At 37.3% G+C, this 27,368-nt stretch overlaps 2 protein-coding genes and 1 non-coding gene across 3 annotated transcripts; 1 reads left to right on the top strand and 2 right to left on the bottom strand.

Annotated features, from left to right (window-relative positions):
* Nucleotides 1–16,654: 16,654 nt before the first annotated feature.
* On the top strand, nt 16,655–18,518 carry LOC107786834 (transcription factor bHLH84-like). Its single transcript, XM_016608336.2, has 5 exons — nt 16,655–17,347; nt 17,429–17,701; nt 17,846–17,911; nt 18,017–18,082; nt 18,237–18,518. Exons 1-5 carry the CDS (start codon nt 16,655–16,657, stop codon nt 18,330–18,332), a joined length of 1,194 nt encoding a protein of 397 aa, XP_016463822.2. The 3' UTR covers nt 18,333–18,518.
* Nucleotides 18,519–18,890: 372 nt separating this feature from the next.
* TRNAV-AAC (transfer RNA valine (anticodon AAC)) lies at nt 18,891–18,964 on the bottom strand. The gene has a single exon. It is a non-coding gene; the product is annotated as a tRNA-Val (tRNA).
* Nucleotides 18,965–20,455: 1,491 nt separating this feature from the next.
* Nucleotides 20,456–26,674, bottom strand: LOC107786836 (vacuolar-sorting receptor 3-like). Its single transcript, XM_016608339.2, has 12 exons — nt 26,156–26,674; nt 24,502–25,194; nt 24,339–24,427; nt 24,187–24,256; nt 24,032–24,115; nt 23,877–23,953; nt 23,692–23,773; nt 22,881–22,963; nt 22,717–22,783; nt 22,081–22,209; nt 21,887–21,996; nt 20,456–21,124 (listed from the first exon to the last, which is right to left on the bottom strand). Exons 1-12 carry the CDS (start codon nt 26,466–26,468, stop codon nt 21,026–21,028), a joined length of 1,896 nt encoding a protein of 631 aa, XP_016463825.1. The 5' UTR covers nt 26,469–26,674; the 3' UTR covers nt 20,456–21,025.
* Between the last annotated feature and the right edge of the window lie 694 nt (nt 26,675–27,368).

The following is a 27,368-nucleotide window of genomic DNA, read 5'->3' on the forward strand; positions in this document are numbered from 1 at the left end:
CCCAGTTATCATCGTCCGAAACTCAACTTCAGAAAATGAAGGAAAAAGGCTTGGTTCAAGCAAGAAGAATTGAGGAGCTTGAGGCTCGGTTGGCCTCTGTACTTGCCAAGGCCGAATCTGATACCGAAAAGGCAAAGGCCGATGCGGATGTGCTCGTGGCCGTCTATCGGGCCGATGCTGAAGCTGCCCAAGTCTAGGCAAGAGAGGCATCCGAGTCCGCCGATACTCGAGCACATTGGGTCGCCGAACTTGCTAAGTGCCGATCTCGAAGGGAAACTCTCGAGGAGATACATGCTCGTGGTTTCGATCTCGCTGAAGAGATAAAAAGGGCCAAAGAACTCGAAGCCGATGCTGAAGCTCTGGTTTCTGATGGCGATGATGATGACGATGATGATGATGATGGGAGCAAGAGCAGATCCGAGAACGGGGGGAGCCTGATAAAGAAGAGACCGCTCCTGACCGAGAAGTTTAGTTCTTAGTTTTTATGTTGTAATCACCCATGCAGATAAATTTGTATATAGATATATCCCTATTTTTGCCGACTTGCTTCTGTTTTTGTTTCCTGTCTTGTGAGGACTTTATTCACGCCTTATGAATGTTTTCACAATGATTTAAACAACTTAATCAAATTTGGACTTCGTAGCCTCTGTAACCGAGCGAGCGCTTACTCAAACTTGGAGCGATGTAGCCCTGAGTCAATGATTCGAGCTTAAAGAAATATAGCCCGTAGGCGTAATGGTCGAGTGAGTGCTTGCTCAAACTCAAAATAAAAGTAGCCCGTAGGCTTAGTAGTTGACTGAATGATTCGAACTCGAAGTAATGTAGCCCGTAGGCGTAATGGTCGAGTGAGTGTTTGCTCGAACTCGAAATAAAAGTAGCCCATAGGCTTAGTCGAGTGAATGATTCGAACTCGAAGTAATGTAGCCCGTAGGCGCAATGGTCGAGTGAGTGTTTGCTCGAACTCGAAATAAAAGTAGCCCGTAGGCTTAGTCGAGTGAATGATTCGAACTCGAAGTAATGTAGCCCGTAGGCGTAATGGTCGAGTGAGTGTTTGCTCGAACTCGAAATAAAAGTAGCCCGTAGGCTTAGTCGAGTGAATGATTCGAACTCAAAGTAATGTAGCCCGTAGGCATAATGGTCGAGTGAGTGTTTGCTCGAACTCGAAATAAAAGTAGCCCGTAGGCTTAGTCGAGTGAATGATTCGAACTCGAAGTAATGTAGCCCGTAGGCGTAATGGTCGAGTGAGTGTTTGCTCGAACTCGAAATAAAAGTAGCCCGTAGGCTTAGTCGAGTGAATGATTCGAACTCGAAGTAATGTAGCCCGTAGGCGTAATGGTCGAGTGAGTGTTTGCTCGAACTCGAAATAAAAGTAGCCCGTAGGCTTAGTCGAGTGAATGATTCGAACTCGAAGTAATGTAGCCCGTAGGCGTAATGGTCGAGTGAGTGTTTGCTCGAACTCGAAATAAAAGTAGCCCGTAGGCTTAGTGGTCGAGTTTATCTTAATTCTGATTGCATAATAAATCTCAAAATAGAGGAATTTTCCTTGGATATAAGATGCTGATAAAGAAGAGAACTTTCTTCGCACGTTATTACACGCCTGGGTTCGGGCCAATCTATATGAGCATGGTTCGCTTCGACCATTTGGCTCTTACAATTTTTCCTATTGGAACCCTGTTGTTGTGAAATAACTCTCTTGTGAGGCCTCAGATATTGTTGTAAATGTTGCACGATCAATGATTGCCTCATTAAAAACCTTGCCGAAAAACCCATTTGGGATAAAACCGGTCTAAGGGAAAAAGAGTGCAACACGTATTTTCAAGCGAGAGATCCATCTTAGCTCTTGTTCGGACTTCTGCAGGGGTCAGTTTTGAAATATAAACGAATATGGAAAGGTCGTACCTTAGCAGTAGTACCGTTTTAGATGTGATACATTCCAGCTGCTTGATAGCTGTTTGCCGTTTATAATGCCGAGCCTGTATGATCCCTTTCCGATGTTCTCGAGCACCTGATATGGTCCTTCCCAATTCGCTCCTAGTTTTCCTTCATTCGGATTTCATGTATTGATGGTAATTTTTCTTAACAGTAAGTCCTCAGGCTTGAAATGGCAGAGCTTGGTTCTTCGATTATAATATCTTTTGATTCGCTGCTTTTGGGCGGCCAATTGGACGAGAGCAGCTTCTCGTCTTTCGTCCGATAGTTCGAGGCTGGTATTCATAGCCTCGTTATTTGATTCTTCCATCTCGAATCGAAATTTGGCACTGGGTTCACCAACTTCGACTAGTATCAATGCTTCAGACCCATATACTAAGGAGAATGGGGTCGCCCCCGTACTGGATTTTGACGTAGTCCGATATGCCCAAAGGACTTCGGGCAGGGTTTCTCTCTATTTCCCTTTAGCGTCGTTCAACCTCTTCTTTAAGTTTTGAATGACAGTTTTGTTCGTTGATTCGGCCTGTCCATCCCCACTGGGGTGGTATGGCGTCAATAGTATCCTTCTTATCTTGTGGTCTTCGAGGAATCTTGTTACTTTGCTGCCAACAAATTATTTTCCATTCTCACACACTATTTTGGCGGGGCATATGATATGATCCCAAATAAAGTCTATAACTTCTTTCTCTCTTATTTTCTCGAACGCCTGCGCTTCAACCCATTTAGAAAAATAATCAGTCATAAATAAAATGAATTTGGCTTTACCTGGGGTCGATGGTAGAGGGCCGACGATATCCATTCCCCACTTCATGAACGACCATGGGGATAGGACTGAGTGGAGTTGCTCTCCGGGTTGGTGGATCATCTGTGCAAACCTTTGACATTTGTCATATTTACGAACAAATTCCTTCGCATCTTTGCCCATATCAATCCAATAATACCCTGCTCTGATTATTTTTCGAACTAATGTATTAGCTCCAGAGTGATTCCCGCAAGTACTCTCGTGCACTTCCCTTAGGACGTAATCGGTATCTCCTGGACCCAAGCATACTGCCAACGGTCCATCGAATGTTCTTCGGTACAGCATTCCGTGCGAAGCCAATGTGAATCGAGCAGCTTTAGTCCGTAGGGTTCTGGAATCTTTAGGGTCCGATGGGAGTTTTTCGCTCTTCAAGTATTCAATATACTTGTTTCTCCAATCCTAGGTTAAGCTTGTAGAATTTATTTCGGCGTGACCTTCTTCGATTGTCGATCTCGAAAGTTGAACAACATTCCCCGAGCTCGAGTCATCTACCTTGACCGACGACCCCAAATTCGCAAGCGCATCGGCCTCATTATTCTGTTCACGTGGTACATGTCGTAAAGTCCATTGTTTAAAATGGTGCAAAGTGACAAGCAGTTTATCTAAATACCTTTGCATCTTACCTTCTCGAACTTCGAAGGTTTTGTTTACTTGACTCACCACCGGCAAGGAGTCGCAATTGGCTTCAATGACTTCTGCTCCCATGTTTCTAACTAGCTCGAGACCTGCAATCATGGATTCATACTCGGCCTCGTTGTTAGTCAACCTGATAGTTTTAATAGATTGCCTAATAGTGTTACCCGTGGGTGGTTTCAAAACTATGCCCTCTCGGACCCTTTCTCGTTCGAAGCCCCGTCCGTAAAAAGGATCCATACCCCCGATGATGTACCTGATTTCAACAGGAGTTCTTTTTCGACTTAGGGTACGAGGGTTGGCATGAAATCGGCCACAAAGTCTGCTAAAATTTGAGACTTGATGGCCGTACGGGGTTGATATTCGATATCGTACCCACTGAGTTCGACGACCCATTTGGCTAGTCTGCCTGATAACTCGGGTTTGTGCAAAATATTACGAAGCGGGTAAGTGGTTAACACATATATGGGATGACATTGAAAGTACGACCTTAACTTTCTTGAGGCGCTTATCAGTGCAAGTGCCAATTTTTCTAGGAGCGGATATCTAGTTTTCGCTTCTCCTAAGGTTCGACTCGTATAATAAACGGGAAATTGCGTACCTTGCTCTTCTCGAACTAGGACACCGCTTACGGAGACTTTCGATACTGCCAAGTACAAACAAAGTTTTTAGTCTGTTTTTGGAGTGTGAAGTAGTGGTGGGCTTGATAGATATCGCTTTAGTTCCTCTAATGATTGTTGGCACTCCGGGGTCCAAGCAAAATCGTTCTTATTTTTGAGTAGAGAGAAAAATTTGTGACTTCAGTCAGATGATCTTGAAATGAACCGGCCTAAGACTGCAATCTGACCCGTTAGCCTTTGTATGGCCTTCACGCTGTCCACAACGACGATGTCTTCGATGGCCTTGATTTTATCGGGGTTAATCTTTATTCCCCGATGTGACACCATGAAGCCGAGGAACTTGCCTGAACCGACCCCGAAAGCACATTTTTTCGGATTGAGCTTCATGTTGTATTTCCTCAAAATTTTGAACGTTTCCTGCAAATGGGTCAAATGGTCCTCTGTGCGCAGGGATTTAACTAGCATGTCATCAATATAAACTTCCATTGATTTTCCTATTTGTTCTTCGAACATTTTATTTACTAGGCGTTGGTAAGTAGCCACTACATTTTTTAGCCCGAAGGGCATCACATTATAACAATACGTTCCATATTTCGTGACAAATGAAGTCTTTTCCTGGTCCTCCGGGTTCATCTGGATTTGATTATACCCGAAATAAGCATCGAGAAAAGTGAGGATCTCGTGGCCGGCTGTGGCATCGATCATGCGATCGATGTTGGGCAGCGGAAAGGAATCTTTGGGGCATGCTTTGTTCAAATCCTTATAGTCCACACACATTCTAAGTTTGTTCGCTTTTTTAGGGACTACAACTACGTTGGCTAGCCATTCGGGATATTTCATCTCCCGAATGGACCCTACTTTGAGAAGCTTGGTTACCTCATCTTTTATGAATGCGTGCTTTCTCTCGGATTGGGGTCTTCTCTTTTGCTTCACCGGTCTGAACCTGGGGTCCAAACTTAGCCGATGTGTCGTTATGTCCAGCGGGATCCCTGTTATATCTAAATGGGACCAGGCAAAACAATCGATGTTATCGATAAGAAATTGAATGAGTTTCTTCCTGAGTTCGGGGCTCAACCCCGTTCCCAAGTATACCTTTCGCTCGGGCCAGTGCTCGATTAATATGACTTGCTCTAGCTCCTCGATTGTTGATTTGGTGGCGTCGGAGTCATCGGGAATCACGAAAGATCGAGGGACCCTTTGATCATCATCCTCTTCGATTTTCTGGTTGTCTGGCTGGGTTGAAGCATATTTTTGTGATTGCTATTTGGTGTCCCGTTCTCCTTCCGGGCCCGATCCTTTTATCGGCAAAAGTGAGGATACTAGTTTAGCTTCGTCGACGACGAACATTTCCTTTGCGGCTGGTTGTTGTCCGTACACCATTTTGACACCTCTCGATGTCGGGAATTTGAGGGCCTGGTGTAGGGTCGAAGGTACAGCTCTCATGTTGTGGATCCATGGCCTTCCGAAAAGGGCGTTGTATCTCATATCACCTTCGTTCACGTGAAACTTTGTTTCCTGGATGGTTCCGACCACATTTATTGGTAGGATTATCTCACCTTTGGTGGTTTCACATGCCATATTGAACCCGTTTAGAACCAGAGTTGCAGGTACGATCTGATCTTGTAGGCCGAGCTGCTCTACTACTTTCAATCGGATGATGTTGGCCGAGCTACCTGGATCGATTAACACACGCTTAATTTTAGTCTTATTCATGAGTACGGATATTACAGCTGCGTCGTTATGAGGTTGGATGACCCCTTCTGCATCTTAATCATCAAAGGACAAAGTCCCCATGGGTGCGTAATCTTGAGTCCGAGATCGCTTTTCCCTCACCATCGATATTTTAGTGCGTTTAAGCATTGGTCCCTTAGGGGTATCGATGCCGCCGATGATCATGTGGATGACGTGCTGCGGTTCTTCTTGCTCGTTTTGCTTGCTGAAATCCCTGTTTTTAAAATGGTTCTTCGCCCTATCACTCAGAAATTCCCGAAGGTGCCCTTTGTTAAATAAGCGAGCTATTTCCTCTCTTAGTTGCTTGCAATCTTCCGTTCTGTGGCCATTTAGTATCTTTGATGCGTCTGATGGCTGACACGATAGCGGATGCACCAACGCTGAAGTTATATTCTCATAATCGAGGTGCTTCTATAGGATTAGCATATTTATCGAAGCCGCTCTTACTCATAAGCCCCCGAGAATTATGCCCTCGATCAATCCTTCGATTGTTCCGAACTGCATTGCATGCTGAACCATTGTTCACCTGATCTGCGATGTACGGTTGATATCGGTCTCTGTTCAACCTTTGTTCTCTGTCGATCTCCTTTTGGTTTTTAGTAATTGTCCTGTTCTGATGAATGGGTCCGTACGGAGCTCTCAACTGATCATCCTCGACCCTAATTTTGGATTGGTATCGGTTGTGTACATCTGCCCAAGTTATCACTGGATACTCGATCAAATTTTGTTTCAGCCGATGTGATGCTGTCGAACTTAGCTCGTTCAACCCTTGTGTGAAATCTTGTACGGCCCAATCATCTGTGACCGGGGGTAATTCCATGCGTTCCATTTGAAATCGGGATACGAATTCCCTCAGCATTTCATTCTCCCTTTGCTTTACTTTTAAGAGGTCTGATTTCCTTGTTGCAACCTTTATGGCACCAACATGTGCCTTTACGAATAAATCTGCTAACATGGCAAAAGAATCGATGGAATTCGGCGGTAAATTGTGGTACCAGATCATCACTCCCTTCGAGAGGGTCTCCCCGAACTTTTTTCAACAACACAGATTCGATCTCACCGTCCTCCAAATCGTTGCCTTTTATGGCACATGTGTAAGAGGTGACATGTTCGTTAGGATCGATCGTACTGTTATACTTGGGAATTTCGAGCATACGGAATTTTTTGGGGATTGGCTTCGGCGCCGCACTCGATGGAAAAGGCTTTTGTATGATTTTTTTCGAATCAAGCCCCTTTATCATTGGTGGAGCCCCCGGAATTTGATCGACCCTGGCATTGTATGTTTCCACCCTCTTGTCGTTGGCTTCGACTCGTTTTGTGAGTTCCTCGAGCAATTTAGTAATTCCGAGAGTAGTCCCCGATTCTTGCTCGTTAGATTTCACTATGGCGGACTCTGTTCTGGGGGTGACTTCTCGAAGTGGATTGGAATCCGGCCTGCTTTGTGCGCGAGTTTGGCTCTGTAGCTGAGCTATCGCTACTTGTTGGGTTTGTAGCATCTCGAAGATCATACATAAGCTGGCCCCGATTTTTCCCGCGTTTTGGGTATCTCGGGCTACGGATCGAGTACCGCCCTGAATGCTTCTTTCTAGTTCGGAACGTTGATTCGCCTCCAAAGCTATTTGTGAATTGACATCCAATGGTATTTCGGCTCGAATTTCGGGTACTTCGATTCGAGCCTCGGTGCCATCGTTAATTGGCCTTCCGGCCCCGGGTGCCAAGTTGTTGGTTTCATCTTGAAGGCCGACTTCGTTATCGATCGGTGAAGCCATTTGATTGGTGGTTATTCGTAGCTGATCCGAAATTCAAGATGTTTTCGGAAATAAGCGCAAAGCACAATGGCATGTTTTTTCAGATTTGTATCAAATAACCACTATTATCCTCGGCCCCACGGTGGGCGCCAAACTATTTACCCGAAAAATAGATAGAGTTGAATTTATACGTAGTTCCGAGGATATGTAGCGTAACTTAACACAAAATGTAAGGATAAATAGAAATGTAAATATAGATTGCAGAGAATGCGAAATAGATAAGGTTGTGAGGAACAATGAATCTTAGGATTCAACAAATAGAATCAATCTAAGAAATCTGAAAGAACGATTCTTTACTATAGAAGAATATAACGCTTTTATTACAATGTAAGCCCTAAGAAAAACTTGTTTTACAGAAATGGTAATCAAGCCCTTTTATAGTGGAGGGATTTGGCTCTAAGCATAATAAAATAAACATTCAGTGGAAGACTCATGATAAGCCAGTTTTTTCACAATTTCTGCCAAGATTTTCTCTAGTGGGATTGCAACGGCTTTTTTCTGCGAGCTCGATCTTGCTTAGAACCCTCGATTTTGGTTTGAGCTTGATTTCGACTCGAGCTCTTGATCTTGGTTCGAGCCCGATCCTGGCTCGAGCCCTCGAATTGATTCGAGGTCAATGTTGGTTGGTCTCTGGATTATGAGCATGATAGATCTACTCTGCCTCATGGTTCGATTTCGATTCGAGCTTGATAATGATATCGAACTTGACACGGATCGGCCTCCCCGGGTTCGAGGTTAGTTTGTTCCACCTTCGGGATCTTACTTCGATAGATTATCGTTCGAACTCGATCGGACGTGCTAAGGCCGAAATCTATTTCGACCGTATACAGAAATCGAGTTAAAAATATTCTTTGGGACACATGTATCTCGCACAAAGGTATTTATGGATACACAATACATACATTTGAGATACACAAATAATACACGAGAAATATATAGGGGATACAAATCTCATTTTTCTTACATCACATCTTCTACTTCAAATTTTTTAAAGAACGATAGGAAACCTTTTTCTCATCACAGAGTTTCTTCTTAACCATTTAAAAACTTTTGTTAAGCTTTATATTTTTAAACTTTTGTGAAGTTTCATATTTTTAATCTTTTATAAAGTTTCATTATAAACCAGTCCTTTGACTTTGCCGAAGTGATTTCAAGTGAGAAAATATTGTCCAAGATAGACATCACGCATCAATGCTAGAATTTTGACGATAGTCTCACCCCCGTGACTGATTGGTGGTGAAGTTTGATAATTGGTGGAAACAAATGAATTAGAGATTCAGTTTTCTTCTTCATTTGGTAATTGAATTTTTGCCAGTTCTCCGATTTGGGTATCTTAAAGGCGAAAAAGCTGAGAAAGGGCTTGAAGGCATTGTTTGCTAGAAAAAGTTTGTAGCCAGTGAAAATCTTCGGCTATTACCTGAATGTAAACACCCATTTCACGTTGATGTGATGGGGAAAAAGGAGAGAAGAGAAGGTAGACAAAAGAGAGGAAGAAGCATATGCATAGCTATTTGGGTTAATATTGGTAGCATTTTATGAGTTGAGCTAATATTTGTAGTTCTAGGCTGACAAAATGGGTAGTTTTTCAAAGCTCTATAATTTTCGAAATAGAAACTGTCTTTAATTTATAATTTAACAAATCGTAAAAATAGCTTCAACTAATGCTGTGAAAAAGAAATTAAAGAACTGACTGGGTTGGATATTATCGTGTCCTAAACTGATTTATGATTAACTTGTAGTGACGGGTGGCCTCAACAATAGGAATCGGATAAACTGATTTTCAATTACCACTTGTAAATTTGGCTATTTTTGAATTTCGTCAATATGGCCCACCCAGCCCACACGGTCTTTGGCATTTGATGGGTCGGGCTGGATCAACTTACCATTTTGATGAGCCTTAAAATAGTCAGCCTACCACTTTGTGAGTCGCGGCCGGCTCACCATTTTTCTAAAAATATTTATCATATTTTTAAAAGTTAAGTTATGACTTGCAAATATGACTTGACTTAACTTGAGCAAACTCCTTTTCTTTGTGAAAAATATTTACCTCTTTTGTTTTTCCTTTGGGTGAAAATACTACATGTTCTTACTTGAGTAAGTCGGTCCTCCTAATGAACTCAAATTTATTTTATATATATGGTGGAAGAGTATTAATATGATGCATGAGAAAACGCGTAATTACAATAAAGATTAAATAAAGATAATGTTTCTACATCTCGCCGCATTTGGCATTTCTCCATCTCCCAAACCAAACTAGTCTTTTCTCCTTTTCTTTATATTATATTCTTTCTTCCTACTTCACCCAAGAATGAATATAAATAATATATATATATATATATATATATATATATATATATATATATATATATATATATATATATATATATATATATATATATAAGTAAATTAAATTTGAATGATGAGAAGAAGAAGCCCCGTGATAATTCAGCAGAAGAAGATTTATTTGTTGTTGACGAATTGAAGAAGGGGAAGAAAGGTTTCAGATAAAAGCCCTAGGTTTTTCGGATTATAAGATGTCAATGTCCTCACTTGTATGTTTTAATCTTACTATTTGGTATTGACACGTTTGAGCATCACAACCATCAGAAAAGTTGATCAAGAGTCGATGATTTGAATATACAGGAAATAAGTAGGAAGCTTCCTACACGTGAATTGCACATGTTTATACATAGTAGGAAATAAAAGAATCAAAATTAGTTATACATAGGGATTGCAATTGTACAAATGGCTAGAGTAGATTTATTTCTGCATTTTCTCTTTACATCAATTTTATATGTATAAATAGGCAGTACACAATAAATAAAATATACAGAGAAAATTTCTGAATCATCTATCTCTCATTCTTTCAAAGTTGCACCTCTCAAAAGGTAAAAGAGACCAAAAAGAAACTCTGAAAAAATTTAGGGTAGCCTCGTCGCATGAGACATGAACGAGAACGACCCTTTTATGTAGCAAAATCTTATGTCTCCAAGTTCTATATTTGTTAAGACCAATAAAATTATGTGGTTGAAGAACTCAATCATTATAAGGTTGGAAATTGACCATATCTTATTATTAAAGAATGAGCAAAAGTTTAAACCAGTATTTCTCAACATCCTCCTCACCAGGTCTGTTCTAACACATCTTTGAAAAGTCTACTCGAAGTTCCAATGACTTTTGAGATTACAGTGGTTTTCTTGTTTTTATTACTGGTGTATTCTTAATAAATTATATATCTTCTATTTGAACAATTGTGGTATAAATAATTTCAAGATGGCTAATCCCCGAATCAAAAAGATTGTACCAGACATAAAATAATTTTACAATTTATTGCTTATCCTACCCACCAAACAATCCCTAAGAGTACAACGACATGGCTTTTTATGTACTTTATTTAGTAGAACCAAAATGGCAGAGGTGAATATCAATTAATTTATAGAACCAATTCTATCATACTTACGTTCTAATATTACCAATCTTTTGCTGGTTATTCGTTTTTCTTTCTAAAATTCAGATGAATGATGACTGTTATATGCTGGTTACCAACCTTGTTTTGAACAATTCAGTAATATAATCAATAATCATCCATGCGTCCATCTCATTTATTCAGGACAAATTGATCTTAACAGACTAATAAATACAATTATACAACTATAATTCGTGGTTAAAAACATAAACATGGAATTAAAACCCCAGAATATCTATACAGAGGTCTAGAGCAACGAGAAAACAAGTGAAAATACTCCTTTTTTGAAAAAAAAAACGATAATGATTGTGGAGTGTAGTAATGGTTTTATTCAAATTATTTTTAAAATTCTACTGGTCTCTTAGTAGTGGTATTTTATCTTTGCCCTTATTGGTCTCTTATCTTCCAACAAAACCTTCTTCCAGCGACTAAGGCTTTCAAATGTATTCTCAAGATAAAGAAAATAAATCATATTCCAAGATTAATAAATACAATTATTGTACGCTTATTCATGCAAGTTGATTGATTTCTATTCTGACCATTTGGAGCCTTTGGTTTATTCAATGTGCATAACACGGAAAAAGGGTACTCAAAATCTCCAGCTCACTTCGAAAAAATCATACTCGTTGGGTTTTAAAAAATTTCCCTCTAATTTCTTTTTAAAAAAAAGGAAGAAATAATGCACTAGGTTAAAGAAACAAAACAACGAACCATGGACATATTTGCAGACGTGCAGACCACCACTCAATTTGATTTTGTTGGTTGTATTCTCTGCATTTTTTGTATAAATTCTTCTTGTTGATAGAGAAAAACAGTTTTTATTTTCGAGCATATATTCTGACTAACAAAACGAATTTCAAATAATGATAGATTTTTTTCGTACTTCACGCTAACCGGAACATGCTTTAATTACTTCAAAAGTTTGTATCTTAATCAAACAATTACGTGCACACAAACTTTGAGATCTTAGAGTTAAGAGGTAAAACTTACTTGTGAAGATGTGATAATTAATTAACCAATGGATTCATTGTGTGAAAAATTACTTAGGCATATTTTCGAACCAATGCAATGGTAGAGGCGATTTAGACGTTATAACGATAACGATAATCTAATGTATTTATTTCGTATTTATTTTTAGAAAAGAGATGCAAATTACTCAAAGTTCCTTCCACATAGAAGTCTAAATAATGTCCCATATGGACCGGTTGATGGTAGGTTAGAATCCCGTATTTTAGTCATAGTTTATACTCGGGGTCGAGGACCAAGTCTGGATGTTAAAAAGTGAAAAAACAAAAATTACTCTAAGAAAACTACACTACCGCGCCGCGCCATGCATAGCGGGGCGCGGAGAGCTAGTGTAAAATTTACTGAGTGAAAAAAATAGGCCTCTGAACTTTCCCACTAATACGCCGCCTGGTGCCCCGCGGTAGTGTATTTTCTCGCCTAACTTTTTCCACTTCGGCTTGAAAAAGGATAGTTTCGTCCGGGCCCATTCCTACATAGTATAAATACATCAAAAATATGATCTTTAGAGGACTTTTGACCTTGGAAGTTTTGGGAGAGCATTGTAGGCTACAAGACACAAGATTTCATCATCTTTCCATCAATTCAATACGGGAGTTTGGATTGAAATGTTAGATTGATATTTTCTTATTCTTTAATTATATTTGTGATGGCTTACTCCATGATTTATGGAGTAGTTTTCCTTAAGGTTTGACAGATATGGTATTTTGACTGATATTTGTGGATTTTAACTCTAGTTCTTTGCTTGAATTCGTTTATGGAGCTTTGAATTGTTGCAACTTTATTCACCGGTCTATATAACCGAAAGAGGAATATTTTCGTGATTATCTTTGCATTACTTTATTTTATTTAATTCATTGGTTCTCTTAAGTAATTGAAAGAGCTTATTGAATTGTTGATTAAATCAAGTTAGGAGAATATTCGAGAGACGTTTTCCTGAAAACTAATCCATTAACACATGCTTGCATATTTTCACAGTGCTTATATTAGATCACCTCGTAGAGTTTAAGATTTAATCAAGAGAGGAATCTTGACTACACGTTTGAACCAATCTTCGAGTGAATTCGTGAGAATCATTAGAACATTAGAGTGAATTAAACTAGAGTTGGATCCCAACTAGCTATCATGCACCTATTCTGCCATGACCCTTATTTCTCAAATCGATAAAAACCGACTTTGCTAATCTCTAGTTCTTTGTAGTTAATTGTCAATTGCTTTACTTTAGTAGTTAATCATAGTTCGTAATCATTTTAATCAAATTTTGATCATCCTGAATAACCGTTAAACCAAGAATTATTAGAGCATTATTTAAATTCAATTCCTACGAAGACGATAATTAAACTATATTATTTTTGACTAATGATCATCAATTTCATGTTGTGTTTTGAGCTCGTTACTGGTTGGTCGTATAAGGTCCCTAAAAGATACAAAACTCTCTAATTCTTTCCGTTTTTCCACTTCCCTTCAATCCAGAGAAATTCATAATAGTTTAATCAGTTAAACTCGTGTGGGTGAACTTTTCATTTAATCAATAAAAAAGGGAATACTACTGGCTCATAAATGTATTATGCATGTTTTTTTATTAGTATGATGGGTGTGAAGAAATATTTAAGTAGATCGTGCAACGGCCGGCACGCGGCAGTCATTTTAGAAATGTAATATTCGAAAATGTTCAAAATAGGAACTTTGGAGGAACGTAAAGTGTAAAATTATCTCCGTGTGATCTATGATTCTAGGGTTCGAGACATAAAATAGTCAATAATGATTGCGTTAGGATAAACTATCTATATCACACTCTTGAGGTGCGGTACTTCCCTCTATATATATCACACCCTTAAGGTGCGGCCCTTGCATGAACGTGAGATTCTTTGAGCACCGTGTTAGGAAAAAAAAGTTCAAAATTAGTGGTGGAAAAGGTCTACGTGTAGGACTGGTGGTTCGACGCGTGTTGAAGCGTTAACACCGCCGGGAATCTCTGGGGTTGAAGTCCCAAATAAGTCATTAGTGGACGCTGTTCAAAAAATACTTTACATTAATGATCCTTTGATTCTCGGTATAAGTTCTAATCATTTTTTTTGTTGAAGAGCCATGATTCAGTTTCCATCTTAATTTCAGATTGGTGCATCCCAAGAGTTAAGACAACATATATTAGTAATGCATACATTTAAACTTCAACACACAAATACACACCTCTCTCTCTCTCTCTCCCCCCCTCTCTCTCTCTCACACACACAAAAAAAAAAAAACAAAAAAAACACACACGCACATATACACACGCACACATCTAATGCCCTCTGGATAGAATTCGATTAAGACTGTTCTGGCGTCTTTCTTTTTTAAAATTCATAACAGATATAGTTGATATAATTTTAATTATGATTATTTATCATTAGCGAGATAATGACAACTCATAATCCGATTAGCTACTTTCTTACTAAACATTCTTTACTCCGCCAACAATTATAACTTAAATCCATCAACCAAAAATAAATAAATAAAGTCACATTCCTAATCAGGAAAAAGCTAGGTCCACCAGTTAGCAAGCTATATTGTTTATTACTCCTTCCGTCCCATATGTCGTATTTCTCTTTTACACGCCCCTTAAGAAATATTAATTAGGAAAGAGATTAGATTATTCAACCCTTATTTATGTCTTAAGATATAATCTCTCTTCATTGAATATTTATTTTATTTATGTGTTATTATCTCTATTTTCAAGAACAATTATTACTAAGGGTAAAAAAGAAAAAAATAATCAATTTTGTCTTGAACTTCTAAAATGATAAATAATTTGAGACAACTATTTTTAGTAACCATGATTATTAATATGAGATGGAGGGAGTGTTTGCAAACGTAAGCAGACATAGAATTAGGTCAGTCCCTAATCTGCACCAACAACGTTGCTGCAGCTTATTAAATTCATTAAACTATTGACTTCAGGTTATAAGCTGTTGCAAGAAAGATTTTTCTTACTAGTACATTATATATGTGTAAATAAAATCACCTTGAGGTGGTTGAAATATAACTACATGCAAATTGCAAAGACGTAGAGGTAACTGGTAAGTCACTCTCCTAATATGGAATTCTAGTAAATCACCTTGGGTTCTCTTTTGTATAGGAATTGACCGTTCGACAAAAATCCCAAAAAGGGTGATAAAGTAAAACTAATTTCTTGTTACTGAGAGTCATCACGGTTGGTTGGACACTAAGTAAACTGGAATTTCTGCTTGTAATGATACTCTTTCCAGCGTGTTTCCTTCTTGTCTGCTTTACTTAGTTTTTTCTTTGTAACCAAATAGAAGCTAATTGCTTTTGTTGAATTTCTGCACTAGATCCAAGTTGTCTAAAGTTCTAAAAAAATGAGGTTAGCAAAATATGCTAACTTGTCCAGAATACTGGATATTTTTAGATGTGACCTGCAGTATCTTAGGTTTACTAAATTATCGGATTGAGATATGTTTTTATTGGTCTAATCTCAGAAAATTAATCGAAGTGTCAAAAGCCCAATTTTTAGAACTTTGTATGATAATGTGTCTAAAAACATTTGGTACGCTTTTAGAACTTTGTGTGATAATGTGTCTAAAAACATTTTTGGTTACTCTTTTAGAACTTTGGAGGAGACAGGAGCTAAACTGGAAGACTTTATGTCACGTACCAGATAGCATCACGATCTATGTCTTTTTTTTTTCTTTTCCCGATGATGTCATTTTCATTTAGTTAACTCTATTATGCTTAATAAACGAATGAAAAAGACCCGCACGTAGTTCTCTAGAATGCCAGATATGATTCTGCAGTATCTATTTCACCAGATTTCATTTCCATCTTCACCTAACTTGGTGTTTAATTTGTTGATAGTAACAGTTTATCCTTTTCTCAATGATTTGAAACTATATTCCAAATCATTATTTAAAATGGAGTTCAAGTGTTTTTTTAAAAGCTTCTGAGTGGTTCTATTATGTTGTCCATAATTGCTTGAACCAAGTCTCTCTTTGTTGTAGTTGGCCCATTCTGAACAAATAATTGCTAGTTAAATGAGCTGGGGCTTATTCTGATTATTAATTACTCCGTACGTTGCAGATGACATTCTTTCCTTTTTAGTCTATTTCGAAAAGAATGACACTATCTTATTATTTCGAAACTTTATAACTTTAAACTTCCATTTGACTCTTAACAGCACTCTCTTATAGTTGTAACGATGTCATAACATGCTTAGGACTGCAAGTTCCAAGGGTACTTGTGGTTTGTGCCAAATGCCTTTCTTTGTTTCCTCAAATTTCGTACCCTGTTAAACACTGTATATAAAAGAAAACTGAAGGAGTATAGCTACCAGGCAGGGGCGTATGTAGCGTATAGATGACGTGTTCAATTGAACCCATAACTTTCTATGCAGAGCATAAATTAGTGTGTAAAATCTACTAAAATTGCAACAAATAGTAGATTTGAACTCATAACTTTAAAAATATAATGAGTCAATGATAAAAATCTTAAAGGCTGAACCCATAAGGTTTAAATGCTTGATCCGCCTATGTACCAAGTCCCCAGATACTAACTGAAATACAGTACCAAACAAAGTCAACATAGACATTCCTACATTTGTGTTGTTATATGGGTGGGAATATGCTTATATATAAATAACTACTATATGGTATATGCCTCAAATCCCAACCATTTAAAAGCATTAACCAAATCAGCATCTCCAACTCCTCTAGTTGTCAGCAAAATTATGGAACCTGTGGGAGCCATATTGTCTGAAGGGGAATGGAGCTCCTTAAGTGGAACATGTTCTACTGAGGAAGCTGATTTCATGGCACAGTTGTTTGGTAACTGTCCAAATGATCAGCTACCTAGCAGTTCTAACGTTCGACTTCCCAATTTTTGGACAAGTCATGATCAATCAACCATGAACGTAGGAGGATTAACTAGCCAGGTTCCAATGTATAATTCTTCAGACGAGACTAATAATAGCATGTACGTTTTTTCACAAGGAAGTAGTGATAATAGTGGCATACATTTTCCCCATTTTCACGCGACGTTGCTGACAAATGATACTTCAATGACAATGGAACAGACTAGTGTTGAAGATAAAATGAGTTACCCTTCTCATCAGGTACCGCCTCCTAACAATGTAATCGAAGCGGATGCAATTGACTTTTTGAACAAAGAAGTATGCAATGAAAGTATGGAATCAGGTGAAAACAGGCCTGAATCTGATCTTCATGGAAAAGGCTTGCAACTAGGAAGAGAATATGATCAAATGCAAGTTCGCGAACAAGATCATAAAATGGACAGTTCATCTGAAAGCTCTAAGAAAAGATCCCGGTTGCCTGCTCATGATGTGAGTGTCAATATCTGAACTTGAAATGTTTTATCTTGTTATTAATTAGTTTTCTAAACATATTTCTGATATCTAATATAGGTGCCTAAGAGCAAGAGAAGCGTAAAGCCAAAGAAGAATATGAAGAGTATTGCTGATGATGAGATTGGAAATAAGGAAAACAATAGTAATGTGCTTCACAGGCAGAGCTCATTTAGTTGCTGCTCAGAAGATGAATCTAATGTTTCTAATTATGAGTTATATGGATTGGCTTCGAGCGATAACTCAAAAGGAGTTTCTGCGCCCCTCAACTCAAATGGAAAATCCAGAGCCAGTAGGGGCTCAGCAACTGATCCCCAGAGTCTGTATGCAAGGGTAAGCATTAACTGCATTTTACTTTATTGTTATCCAACAGACGTTATATGTTGGTCGCTAATAAGTGTTTTTCTTGTAATGGAAGTGTTTATCAATCTGCCAATATAAGCACCTAAATTAGGCTATTTCTTTCTCTTATTACAGAAAAGAAGAGAGAGAATTAATGAGAGATTGAGGATCTTGCAGAGTCTCGTCCCTAACGGAACAAAGGTATGTGGAGTAGTAGTACTCGTTGAAACTGCATCAATTAATGGTCATGTAATTATTCTGCTGTGAAAATTTGAATCTGATTAGCAAGGTAATCATAATATATAGGTTGATATTAGCACTATGCTTGAAGAGGCAGTCCAGTATGTCAAATTTTTGCAACTCCAAATCAAGGTAAGATATGTTTCACAAAATATTTAGGTTGCAGGTTCAATTGAGCTCATTTATTTCAGCTCAAATGTTGTATATAATATAATAATAAATGTTGTCACATTTATTCTTAGTTCATTTTCTTTAGATCCTGATTCTTTTTATTTGGATGTTGCAGCTCTTGAGCTCTGATGATCTATGGATGTATTCTCCCATTGCATACAATGGAATGGACCTTGGACTTGACCTGAAGATTGGCACTCCAAATTCATAAATTGAAACTAAAGCTCAAGGCATGGATTGTGGTGGATTTCTATATTAGTGGATTGAGAGCATTATCATACACGTACGGGATGGCAAATTATTGCCACTTGTATAATTGTCCAGTTAACATTTAACTAAAACACTTTGGCTATTATTGTTTTATCCATGCCCTACTAATCATTCTAATAATCAAAGATTTAAGTGTAATAATTTCCTCTCTGGCTGCCACCACAACATGACGGAGGCTTAGATGTTCTCTATTTCTTCAGCATTGTCTCATAATGTTGGGGTTATCAGGAAAGAGTTTAAGTTATATACATTGTCACGATAAAGAATGTCTACACGATATATAATTTGAAAGAATTGTTCTAAGTTCCTATGCTATTACTATTTTGGGAGGTGTTGAACAGAGTATTTGATGGTTTCTTGCCCTATTATATAGGGTTTTTAATTCGAACTTATTTTAAGTTTTCTGAAAAATATAAGTTTGTTAGGTTTAAGCGCCAAACCGTAAGTTATGTGCCAAAAAACAAAACGAACAAGTGGCCAAAAATTTAAGTAAAAGAATTGGCTTCGCCCGGACTCGAACCGGAGACCTTCAGTGTGTTAGACTGACGTGATAACCAACTACACCACGAAACCATTTTTGAAATCAATTTGCTCAAAATTAATTATATACATATATATATATATATATATATATATATATATATATATATGTATCATACGTCCACTTTATTTCAGGGTACATTGGAAAAGACTAAAAGTTACTAAAATAATTCATAAGCGATACTACTTAAATCTGCCTCTTTCATAGTAGCAAATCTTCTTCATGCTTGTGACTTTCATTTGGCCAAACCAGTGGTTATCTACTAACATTCTCAGGACCTAGAGAATTCTAAATTTGCTCCATTTAACTACATTTGTCCTTGTAGATATGTACATACATAGCTTAAAAGATCATAGATGAACAGAGAAACTATTTTGATGTATCATAATTATTTTCATTGTCCTAGACACTCACAGGCTTGTGTCAGATTCGGTACTAAAATGGACCATTGCAACCTGCTTTATCCTCTTTCAATTTTCTTTTTCTTCGGGTGGAAATGGATAACAAATAGTGGTTGAAGAAAATGTAGGCCAAAGAATCGCGATTAATCTGCCTAACACCCTCCACCTGAGTTATTATCTGTTGCTCGAATGTGTACTTTCTCACCTTTTTTTTTGGCCACCTTTTCCTATGTATATCAACTGTTGGTTTCTTATATTGTATTAGCTGTCGATTTACTGATGCTTCATTCACATACCGCTTTTAAACCGACGACTGCTTTTATAATTTTCCTCCCAATAACAGATTTCTGTTTCGTTATTTTTGCAATCTTTTACCTAGTGATGGCAAAATGGATTAAAAAAAAAATTAACCACTCATATTATTCATTAAAAAATAGATTAGATAATGAACTTTTGAAAGACGGATCAAATATAAATAAAAACCATATCATTCACTTAGAAAATAGATAACTAATGGATTTAACTTTTACGTTTGTAAAACCTCAAATTGGGGGTTCCTCAAGTATAGGAGACTATGAATTCTCCCAAAAGTGATCATATTCAAGAAGCCATGGATAATATAGATATCCATATTATTCACCGGCTAATCCATCTTTTATCCGTATCAAATATGGGCTAGGTCAGATATAATTTATCCATTTTTTGACCCATCCATATCCGACCCGACCTGCATGTTTGCCACCCCTATTTTTACCATAGTGAAGTAGACGAATACATTTTATCCTATTTTCCGATGCCCTCCATCGGTAAAGGAAAGGGGAAGAAGGTAGGGCAGGGGGCTGAACTACTCAACCCACACCCTTCACTGCACAGAACTATAATAGATTTACTTTTTGCCCCCAAAGAAAACAATAAAGAAGGATATCCGCTGTACCTAATCTAAGTCGCAATGCCAAGAACACACTTCACAGTTCCTATGCTTTAAAACGGAAAGGAGACAAGTCGTCAAGGGAGAGTTCATTTTCAGTTCCAACGGTCGCTATGAGCTTTAAAATGGAAAGGAAACAAATTATTAGGAAGATAAAGCTGAGATTCTAAAACCCGGCTGAGTGACACTATAGCTTTCCAATCAGAGATCAAACGACGAACACAACTTAAAGCAAGTTAGATACAGGATACTCGAACAGAAGCTAAAAATTACAGTAATACTCATGCAGCAAGGCATAGTCATGTTCTAGTGTATACCCTGCTCCACAGATCACACGCGGTTACTACTATTAATTTTGATCCCTCTTCATACATGGGATGCAACTCATGACGAAAAGGGAGGCAATTTACATAATTGCATGCACCAATTTAAATAATGGTGATACAACTCATTCCACATGACAGCTATATAAATCCTACCACAAACTGTTCACCCTGAACCTAAACTGATGCCTAAAACGGTACAACACCCTCAAAGATACATAAAATGAGGAGAAAAAAGTCCTACGCTGTCTTTATTATCCATTGTATATAACAGACGTAAGAATTTACCTTCAGCTTCTTTATTAGAAAGTGAAGGCAATTGCATCTGCCACTTCAACCAAATTCTCAGAAGAATGATTACTGATAATTTTCTGTCTGCTATCCAGGCTTGGCAACATTTGGACTTCATTTTGGAAATCTGGTGGCATGTTAATCTCTATTTCAAGCACGTTCATCACTGACATGATTTGGGACTTCGTTTTGGCTGTCTAGCGGCATATATTGTGCCATAATAGCCCTGATCTCTGAATCCATGTATGACTGGGAAGGTAATAGCAAAGGAGATATTAGTGTGTATACATTACAAACAAGCAATGTCCAGAAACAAGTGTATTAGTTGAAAACGCAAGTGGAAGCATGCACTATTATGTTTTTGCTCTTCCAGTATTAGTAATTAAGCTAAGAAAGTGATTGATTCACCAATTATCACCATAACTGTACGTGTACAAATAAACAACTTTCTTCAATTAGCCTTTTGTTTTCACCAACACGAACCCATTATGGATACATACAATAACAAGTAGGGGGTTGGGGGGGGGGGGTGTTGAGTGTCAAGCAAATAGAAAACCAGGTAGAATGTGATATAATAAGGTAAATATTTCTTTCCTAACTAAGAATTACTAGCCTAAACTTCAGCTAACCTAATCAATCACATGGCTGTTACTCTTTCTTAAAGCTGGTTAAGGAATAAAAAGGAAAGGCTAATTCTCGGACAAGGGCTAACCCATTTAATTTGAACAAATTATCGGTAGAATGCTCTAATCAATCAATTACCAGTTCACTAACAACTAAAACTTCAGATGTAAAAAATCATTTATTAACTTTACCCTGAGGTTCACTGAAAAGGTCAAATACCCTAAAGAATTACTATCACCAATTAACTGTATATACGAGCAGTCGAGCAGAAGTTCTCTTGCTAGTGGAAGTAAGAGTAGCAAGGTTAGGACCGCATATAAATAATATAGGGGGTTCGAAAGAAATTAGATTCCCTAGAAGCTTTGTCCGAACGAGTTCTAAACTTACCCTTAATCTGTATTTGTATACAAGATATGCACCACCACCAGCCATAGCCAATCCAATCAAAATGGCCCAAACTGCGGCCCATGCCGATTTGACTTCTCTAGCTCTCTTGCCTGCAAATTAAAGTTGCCATAACCAGTTATTGTGGATGCATAATCAGGGATATTTGGAATGAAGTCTGGACTATGTGAACTTACTTATGCAGGTATCATGGTCTCTAATGTACAGTAGGTCCCCACTACAACTGCACTCATAACTGCCCCATGTATTCTTGCAGCTGCATTCTGGGCATTGACATGCTTTCTTATCTTTACATTCATCAACATCTATGAAGTGAAAACAAATGACATAATGATAGAGGTTAAAACGGCAGTTCCATAAAGAGAAAAGAAGCTCTACAAGTTAAGACTATCTCAGTGAGCATATGCAAAAAAGTTCATACCATTCAATGTTCGAAACATACTCAAGAAGTTTCTTTTGTTTTATTAGCTTCTTTTTTTCCGCATAACTCCTCTACCAAAAATTTTGCAATAACATCACTGATGAGTAATCTGAAAATTCCACTGTTTTACTTTGCTCATTTGAGAATTTTGAATAGCTTATCCTCCATAAATTTCCCTTGATATCTATCCCCCTACCAGTAATCCAGCACATTCCTTGCTGGGGAGGGTCACTACTAGTTTAATTTGTCTTCTATGACAACAACAACAACTATCCCAGTATAATCCCACAAGTGGGGTTTGAGGAAGGTAGTGTGTATAATTTATCTTCTAAGAATAAAAGATAATTTTCCTAATATAATGACTTCATCATGATCAAGTAAAATCGCTTACCTTCGCAACTTTTAAAACCATCACCTTTAAATCCTGGAGGACAAGAGCATTTCCCCTCCTCGTTATCCTGTTAGAACATGTTCAGCATTCAAATCTGGACCAATTTGAAAATGGAACGTGGAGATAAATATAAGAAATTGAAATTCAAGAGATGGTTGACCAACCACACAAGCAGAGTAAGTATGACCATCTCGAGTGTCATGCCAACAGCCTCCATTGTTGAGTTTGCATCGCCCAGGTCCACTTGCTGCAGATAGTGGAATTAGATTATTGAAGTCACAACATAATTTCAAGAGACAGCAAAATTGCACGTGCAAATTAAAAAGAAATACAAAAGACTGAGGAAAGAAGCAGCAATAAGACAAAAAACAGCTACATTTTTTAAGTAATAGAGTGATAAAGGATATCAGACAGATAAGAATCAGAGTTGAACTGTATTCAACTTCTGAGAGCTAGACTTATTAGATCACACTTTTCAGCTGCCATGATCTGTTCTACTACCTTTTACATGATAAAAGCTCTTTGATGACAAACAATACAACTCAACTAAGGGCATCTTCATTTTTAAAAAATATGTAAGTATACATAAGAAGAAAGAAAAAAGAGAAAACCAACATACTCTTGCATACACCAAAAAAAAAAAAATCTAATATGTACCTACTTGTTTTTATGATCTAATAACATACAGGCATACACTTAAAGTAATCGCTAGTCTTGAATTTAAAGCACTTGGATTTTCCATGATTAGCATAACAAGTTTTGCTGATAATTGTAAAACCCATTGAAAATACATGAAGAATTTTATTAAAAGGTTTTCTTGAACTTATGTTATCCAGTTGAATTTTCTATCTGGGGTTAGTTAAGAAAAAACTCATCTAACAAGAAAAAAGAAAAGAAAAAAAAAACTTTCTGCTTGACAACTGAATTAGTGAAAACAGTCATTTCAATTAAAATGGACCAAATGTGTTAGTTTACCTGTACAAGAGCTATAACCATCTCCCTTAAACTGCACACCATCAACCACGGGGCATTCACAAACTCTACCACGAAATGTATCCTGCTCATACAAACTAAGAGGATCAATGAGACAGAAAACAGGGAAGATTACAAAAATTTTGATACAAAAACTGTTGTAGAATTCCACAAGTCAATGCAAGAACCTTGCAGGCAGTGATATTAGCAGCCTTGTCTTGCCAGCAGCCACCATTATTATCCCGACACTCATTTGTCTCCACGTCTGTTATAAAAGAAAGTCATTCTATGTTATGATTAAACATCTTACTGAAATTTAGCTTTAAAAATGAAGTGCACTCACCATCGCTCAAACAAACTGCAGGCTCAGTAGTCTCCTCAAAACCAGCACAAATAGCCTTTAAAACAGCCCCTTTCTCCAATTTTCCTGCAAGAACAAGCATTAAGAAAGAAAAATAAAGTTCTCAATTGAATACGAGAGTAAGTGCATGGACTAACCTCGATATTGTCGATTGTTGACAACAAGAGTAGGTAATATGGTGACATCACCTCTTGTTCCTTTACCAACCTGCATAGGAGTTCTACTTTTGTAAGCGCTTGCACCCATTTAAATTGTTTTTAAACTTTTAAAGAAAGACAAAGAAACTTGCTTGAGCATCTTGCTCTTCTTTCAGAACAGGGTTGTCCTCGTCAGCATTAGGGTCTCCCATACACTTCTCAATCTTTCTTAAATCAAGACCTGCGGAGAGAAAAATTGACATTAATCTATTCATATATGATAATTGGACGGTGTTAAGAGGCAGCATTTATTACCTAAAGACTTAATAACAGCATCAGCACATTCCTTGTTATATTTTTTCTCCTTCATGGGACATCGAATCTGAAAATCAGTCACATAATCCCACCACACCCATGGCTTCTTTGTCTCATTGGCCACTTTAAAAACACACAGCTGCCTCAAGTTCTCAATAACAACGTCCTTCCCTTCATATCCAGTGCTGAAATCTTGTTCAGGATCAGGAGCACAATATCTTCCATGGTTGATACATTGAGACTTGCACTGCTTGCTTACAGTGAATGCCTGAGGGCAATACCAAGTAATATAATGGGGTGTGAATTGAGTGTATCCACCTTTCTCAAGAATTTGTGCTGCACCTTTAAAATCTTTGACATATTTCATCAACATGTCACATTTGAACCCACATTCATCATTGCTACTTGTCCACAGCTCATACTCCACACGGTCATCTGGGTGGGGCACAGCTTCTCTCCAATCAAGATTCACATTAACCATTTCTCCTGCATTCACAGCTTTCTTCAACTTCTCTGCAAAGCTTTTCTCAATGAGGGCAGATGGTATTGTTATGTTCTCAATGTATTTTGCAGAAGAACCATCCGCTTCAGGTGTGTCCATGGTTATCAGCCTTTCATCAACATCATCTGCAACTAGAACTGCAGCGGCGCCCGCATTTTGGGCATTCCAGACCTTCAGAGCGAAGAAGCAATCTGCCAACAAGAAAAACAGTAACTCCCCATAACTCGTGATAATTTTACAGATGACCTCTTTCTCGATATAAAAGAGTACGTTGACTTAACATTTCAATCCCCAATTACTGCTCAAAGTATTAGTGAACTATGACTCCTTCTGGGATCCAAATTTTCATTTCCAAAATTTGAAATTAAAATTATAATAGAAAAGAAAGAAAGAAAAAAGAACAGAAAGTTTGACTAGAAAGAGTTGAGGGACTCAAAATCAACAATGATGGTAGCCTATGCAATGCAAGCCAACTGAAAACAATAAAGCATTCAAATTTATCAGCGACTATTAGGGAAAACCGACAGAAGTACTACACATGATATGACACTTAGAAACAGTCGGAAGAAAAGCAATCGGATACTTCAAGAACTAAGATACTCTGTATCATTAACCTAAACCAAATACCACTAATACAGTCCAAACAATCACAATTAGAAAATTCCCCAAAATAACAAAAATAAACTGAGACATCAAGGCAGTGACAAGGACAAAGTAAACAATAACAACAACAAACTACAACCACACCTCAATATCAAACTAATTGGCCGAAAATATGAATCCTCAATATCCATTCTACTCAATTTACACCTGTTCATTCTAATACTCAATAAATTGTCTTTTTTTTATAACAACGACCAAGTAAAATTGATACTCCCTCCTGTCCCATATTATGTGATAATATTTGATTGGATATAGTTAAGAAACGAAACACTTTTGAAACTTGTGGTTTAAAACAAGCCATAGATACTATTGTTGCTATAAATCATCTTAGTAAGATTAAGATAGAAAATTTAAAGTTGAATTATTTCTAAATATAGAAAGGGGGTACTATTATTTTTTGGGACATACTCAAAGGAAAGAATAAATTGTGTCGAGGAAGTACAATTTAGAAGAATCTTCTAGAAAGAGCTAAGGAAGTTGGCTGCATACCTCCACGATCGACGAGAACAAAGGTGGGCATAGCACCAGATTTTGACTTAAAAGAAATCCCAGAATCATCAAAGTTTCGACAACCCTTTTGGTTTCCCTTTGGATAAACCACAGTACCGGGAAGACTACCTCCATATTGTGGAATCCCAAAGTTGCCAATTGCACTATCGTAAGTGCCTTTAATATCATCAGGTGAAACAACCCTTAAGCTGTTTTTCTCCACCACGAAACGACCCACTACTGATTGGAATAATAAGTTCAGCCATAGAAACCCTAGAAAGTTTGTAGCTTTCCAAGTTTTAGAAACCCCCATTTTCTTTTCTTGGTAATCCAAGAACGAGAGAGGGTATAAGAGAAATGTGTGTTAATGGAGGAAATTTCAGGCTTTCTTTCTTGTTTTGTTTTTTAGTTGTGACTTGTTTGTGTTGAGTATGATGGTAAATCCCAGTTCCTCTTGTGTTTGGGAATATTTTAGTCTTAGGATAAGATTTTTGTCTAATTTTTAATATTTTGTAATATAGTTTTAAAATGATATATAGTTATTTTAATTTGTTTAGTTTTTTTGTGAAGTTAACTGTCAATTAGATTTTCTTCAACCTTTGTCTAACATGCACAACAAAATTTATTACTCCATTCATTTTATTTTTTGGTCTTAGTTTGACTAAGAACAAAATTAAAGAAATGAAAAGAAATTTTAAATCTTGTGATTTTAAATTAAATATTTGCATAATATATCAAAATGTTCATTTAAATGTTATGGTCTTAAAAATGGTCTTTATTTCTCATTTTCTAATGGTTTTAGGAAACTATTTGGCATTAGAAATTTGATGCAAATAGTAAAATGGTAGTTGACCAACTTAATAAGTATCCCAATATCCCATTCTCACGTGATTAATGGTTGTGGAGTCTATGACGAAGCTCAACCAACCAACATCTTCCACGTGAACAAAATGTCAGTTTACTATTTAATACTAATAAAAATAGATAGTGTTGGTTAAAAATTTAAGAATAGATAGTGGACGAATGAAAGTGGTTGTCTAATTTAAACACGAAACAATTTTTTTTTATTTTAAAAAAAACATGTAAAAATATGGACCATGTTTCTGATAATTTGCCACATATAAAGATACTCAAAAGGATTGTTACATTGTTCGGTAAGGATTATCTACTTTATAAACCTTTTTTTTCTCCTTTAAAATCTTATTTAGTTTTG

The sequence above is a fragment of the Nicotiana tabacum genome, chromosome 19 (genome assembly GCF_000715075.1).
Source record: "Nicotiana tabacum cultivar K326 chromosome 19, ASM71507v2, whole genome shotgun sequence".
Lineage (NCBI taxonomy): Eukaryota > Viridiplantae > Streptophyta > Magnoliopsida > Solanales > Solanaceae > Nicotiana > Nicotiana tabacum.

Bases quoted from the DNA above. Each gene is read 5' to 3' on its own strand.
- LOC107786836 (XM_016608339.2), bottom strand. From the start codon at position 26,468: ATGGGGGTTTCTAAAACTTGGAAAGCTACAAACTTTCTAGGGTTTCTA. The intron at 25,195-26,155 runs GTATGCAGCCAA...TCTTGTTGGCAG, and splicing joins TGTTCTCGTCGATCGTGGAG to ATTGCTTCTTCGCTCTGAAG. The intron at 24,257-24,338 runs GCAAGTTTCTTT...ACTCCTATGCAG, and splicing joins AAGAAGAGCAAGATGCTCAA to GTTGGTAAAGGAACAAGAGG.
- LOC107786834 (XM_016608336.2), top strand. From the start codon at position 16,655: ATGGTATATGCCTCAAATCCCAACCATTTAAAAGCATTAACCAAATCA. The intron at 17,348-17,428 runs GTGAGTGTCAAT...TATCTAATATAG, and splicing joins CCCGGTTGCCTGCTCATGAT to GTGCCTAAGAGCAAGAGAAG. The intron at 17,702-17,845 runs GTAAGCATTAAC...CTCTTATTACAG, and splicing joins CCCAGAGTCTGTATGCAAGG to AAAAGAAGAGAGAGAATTAA.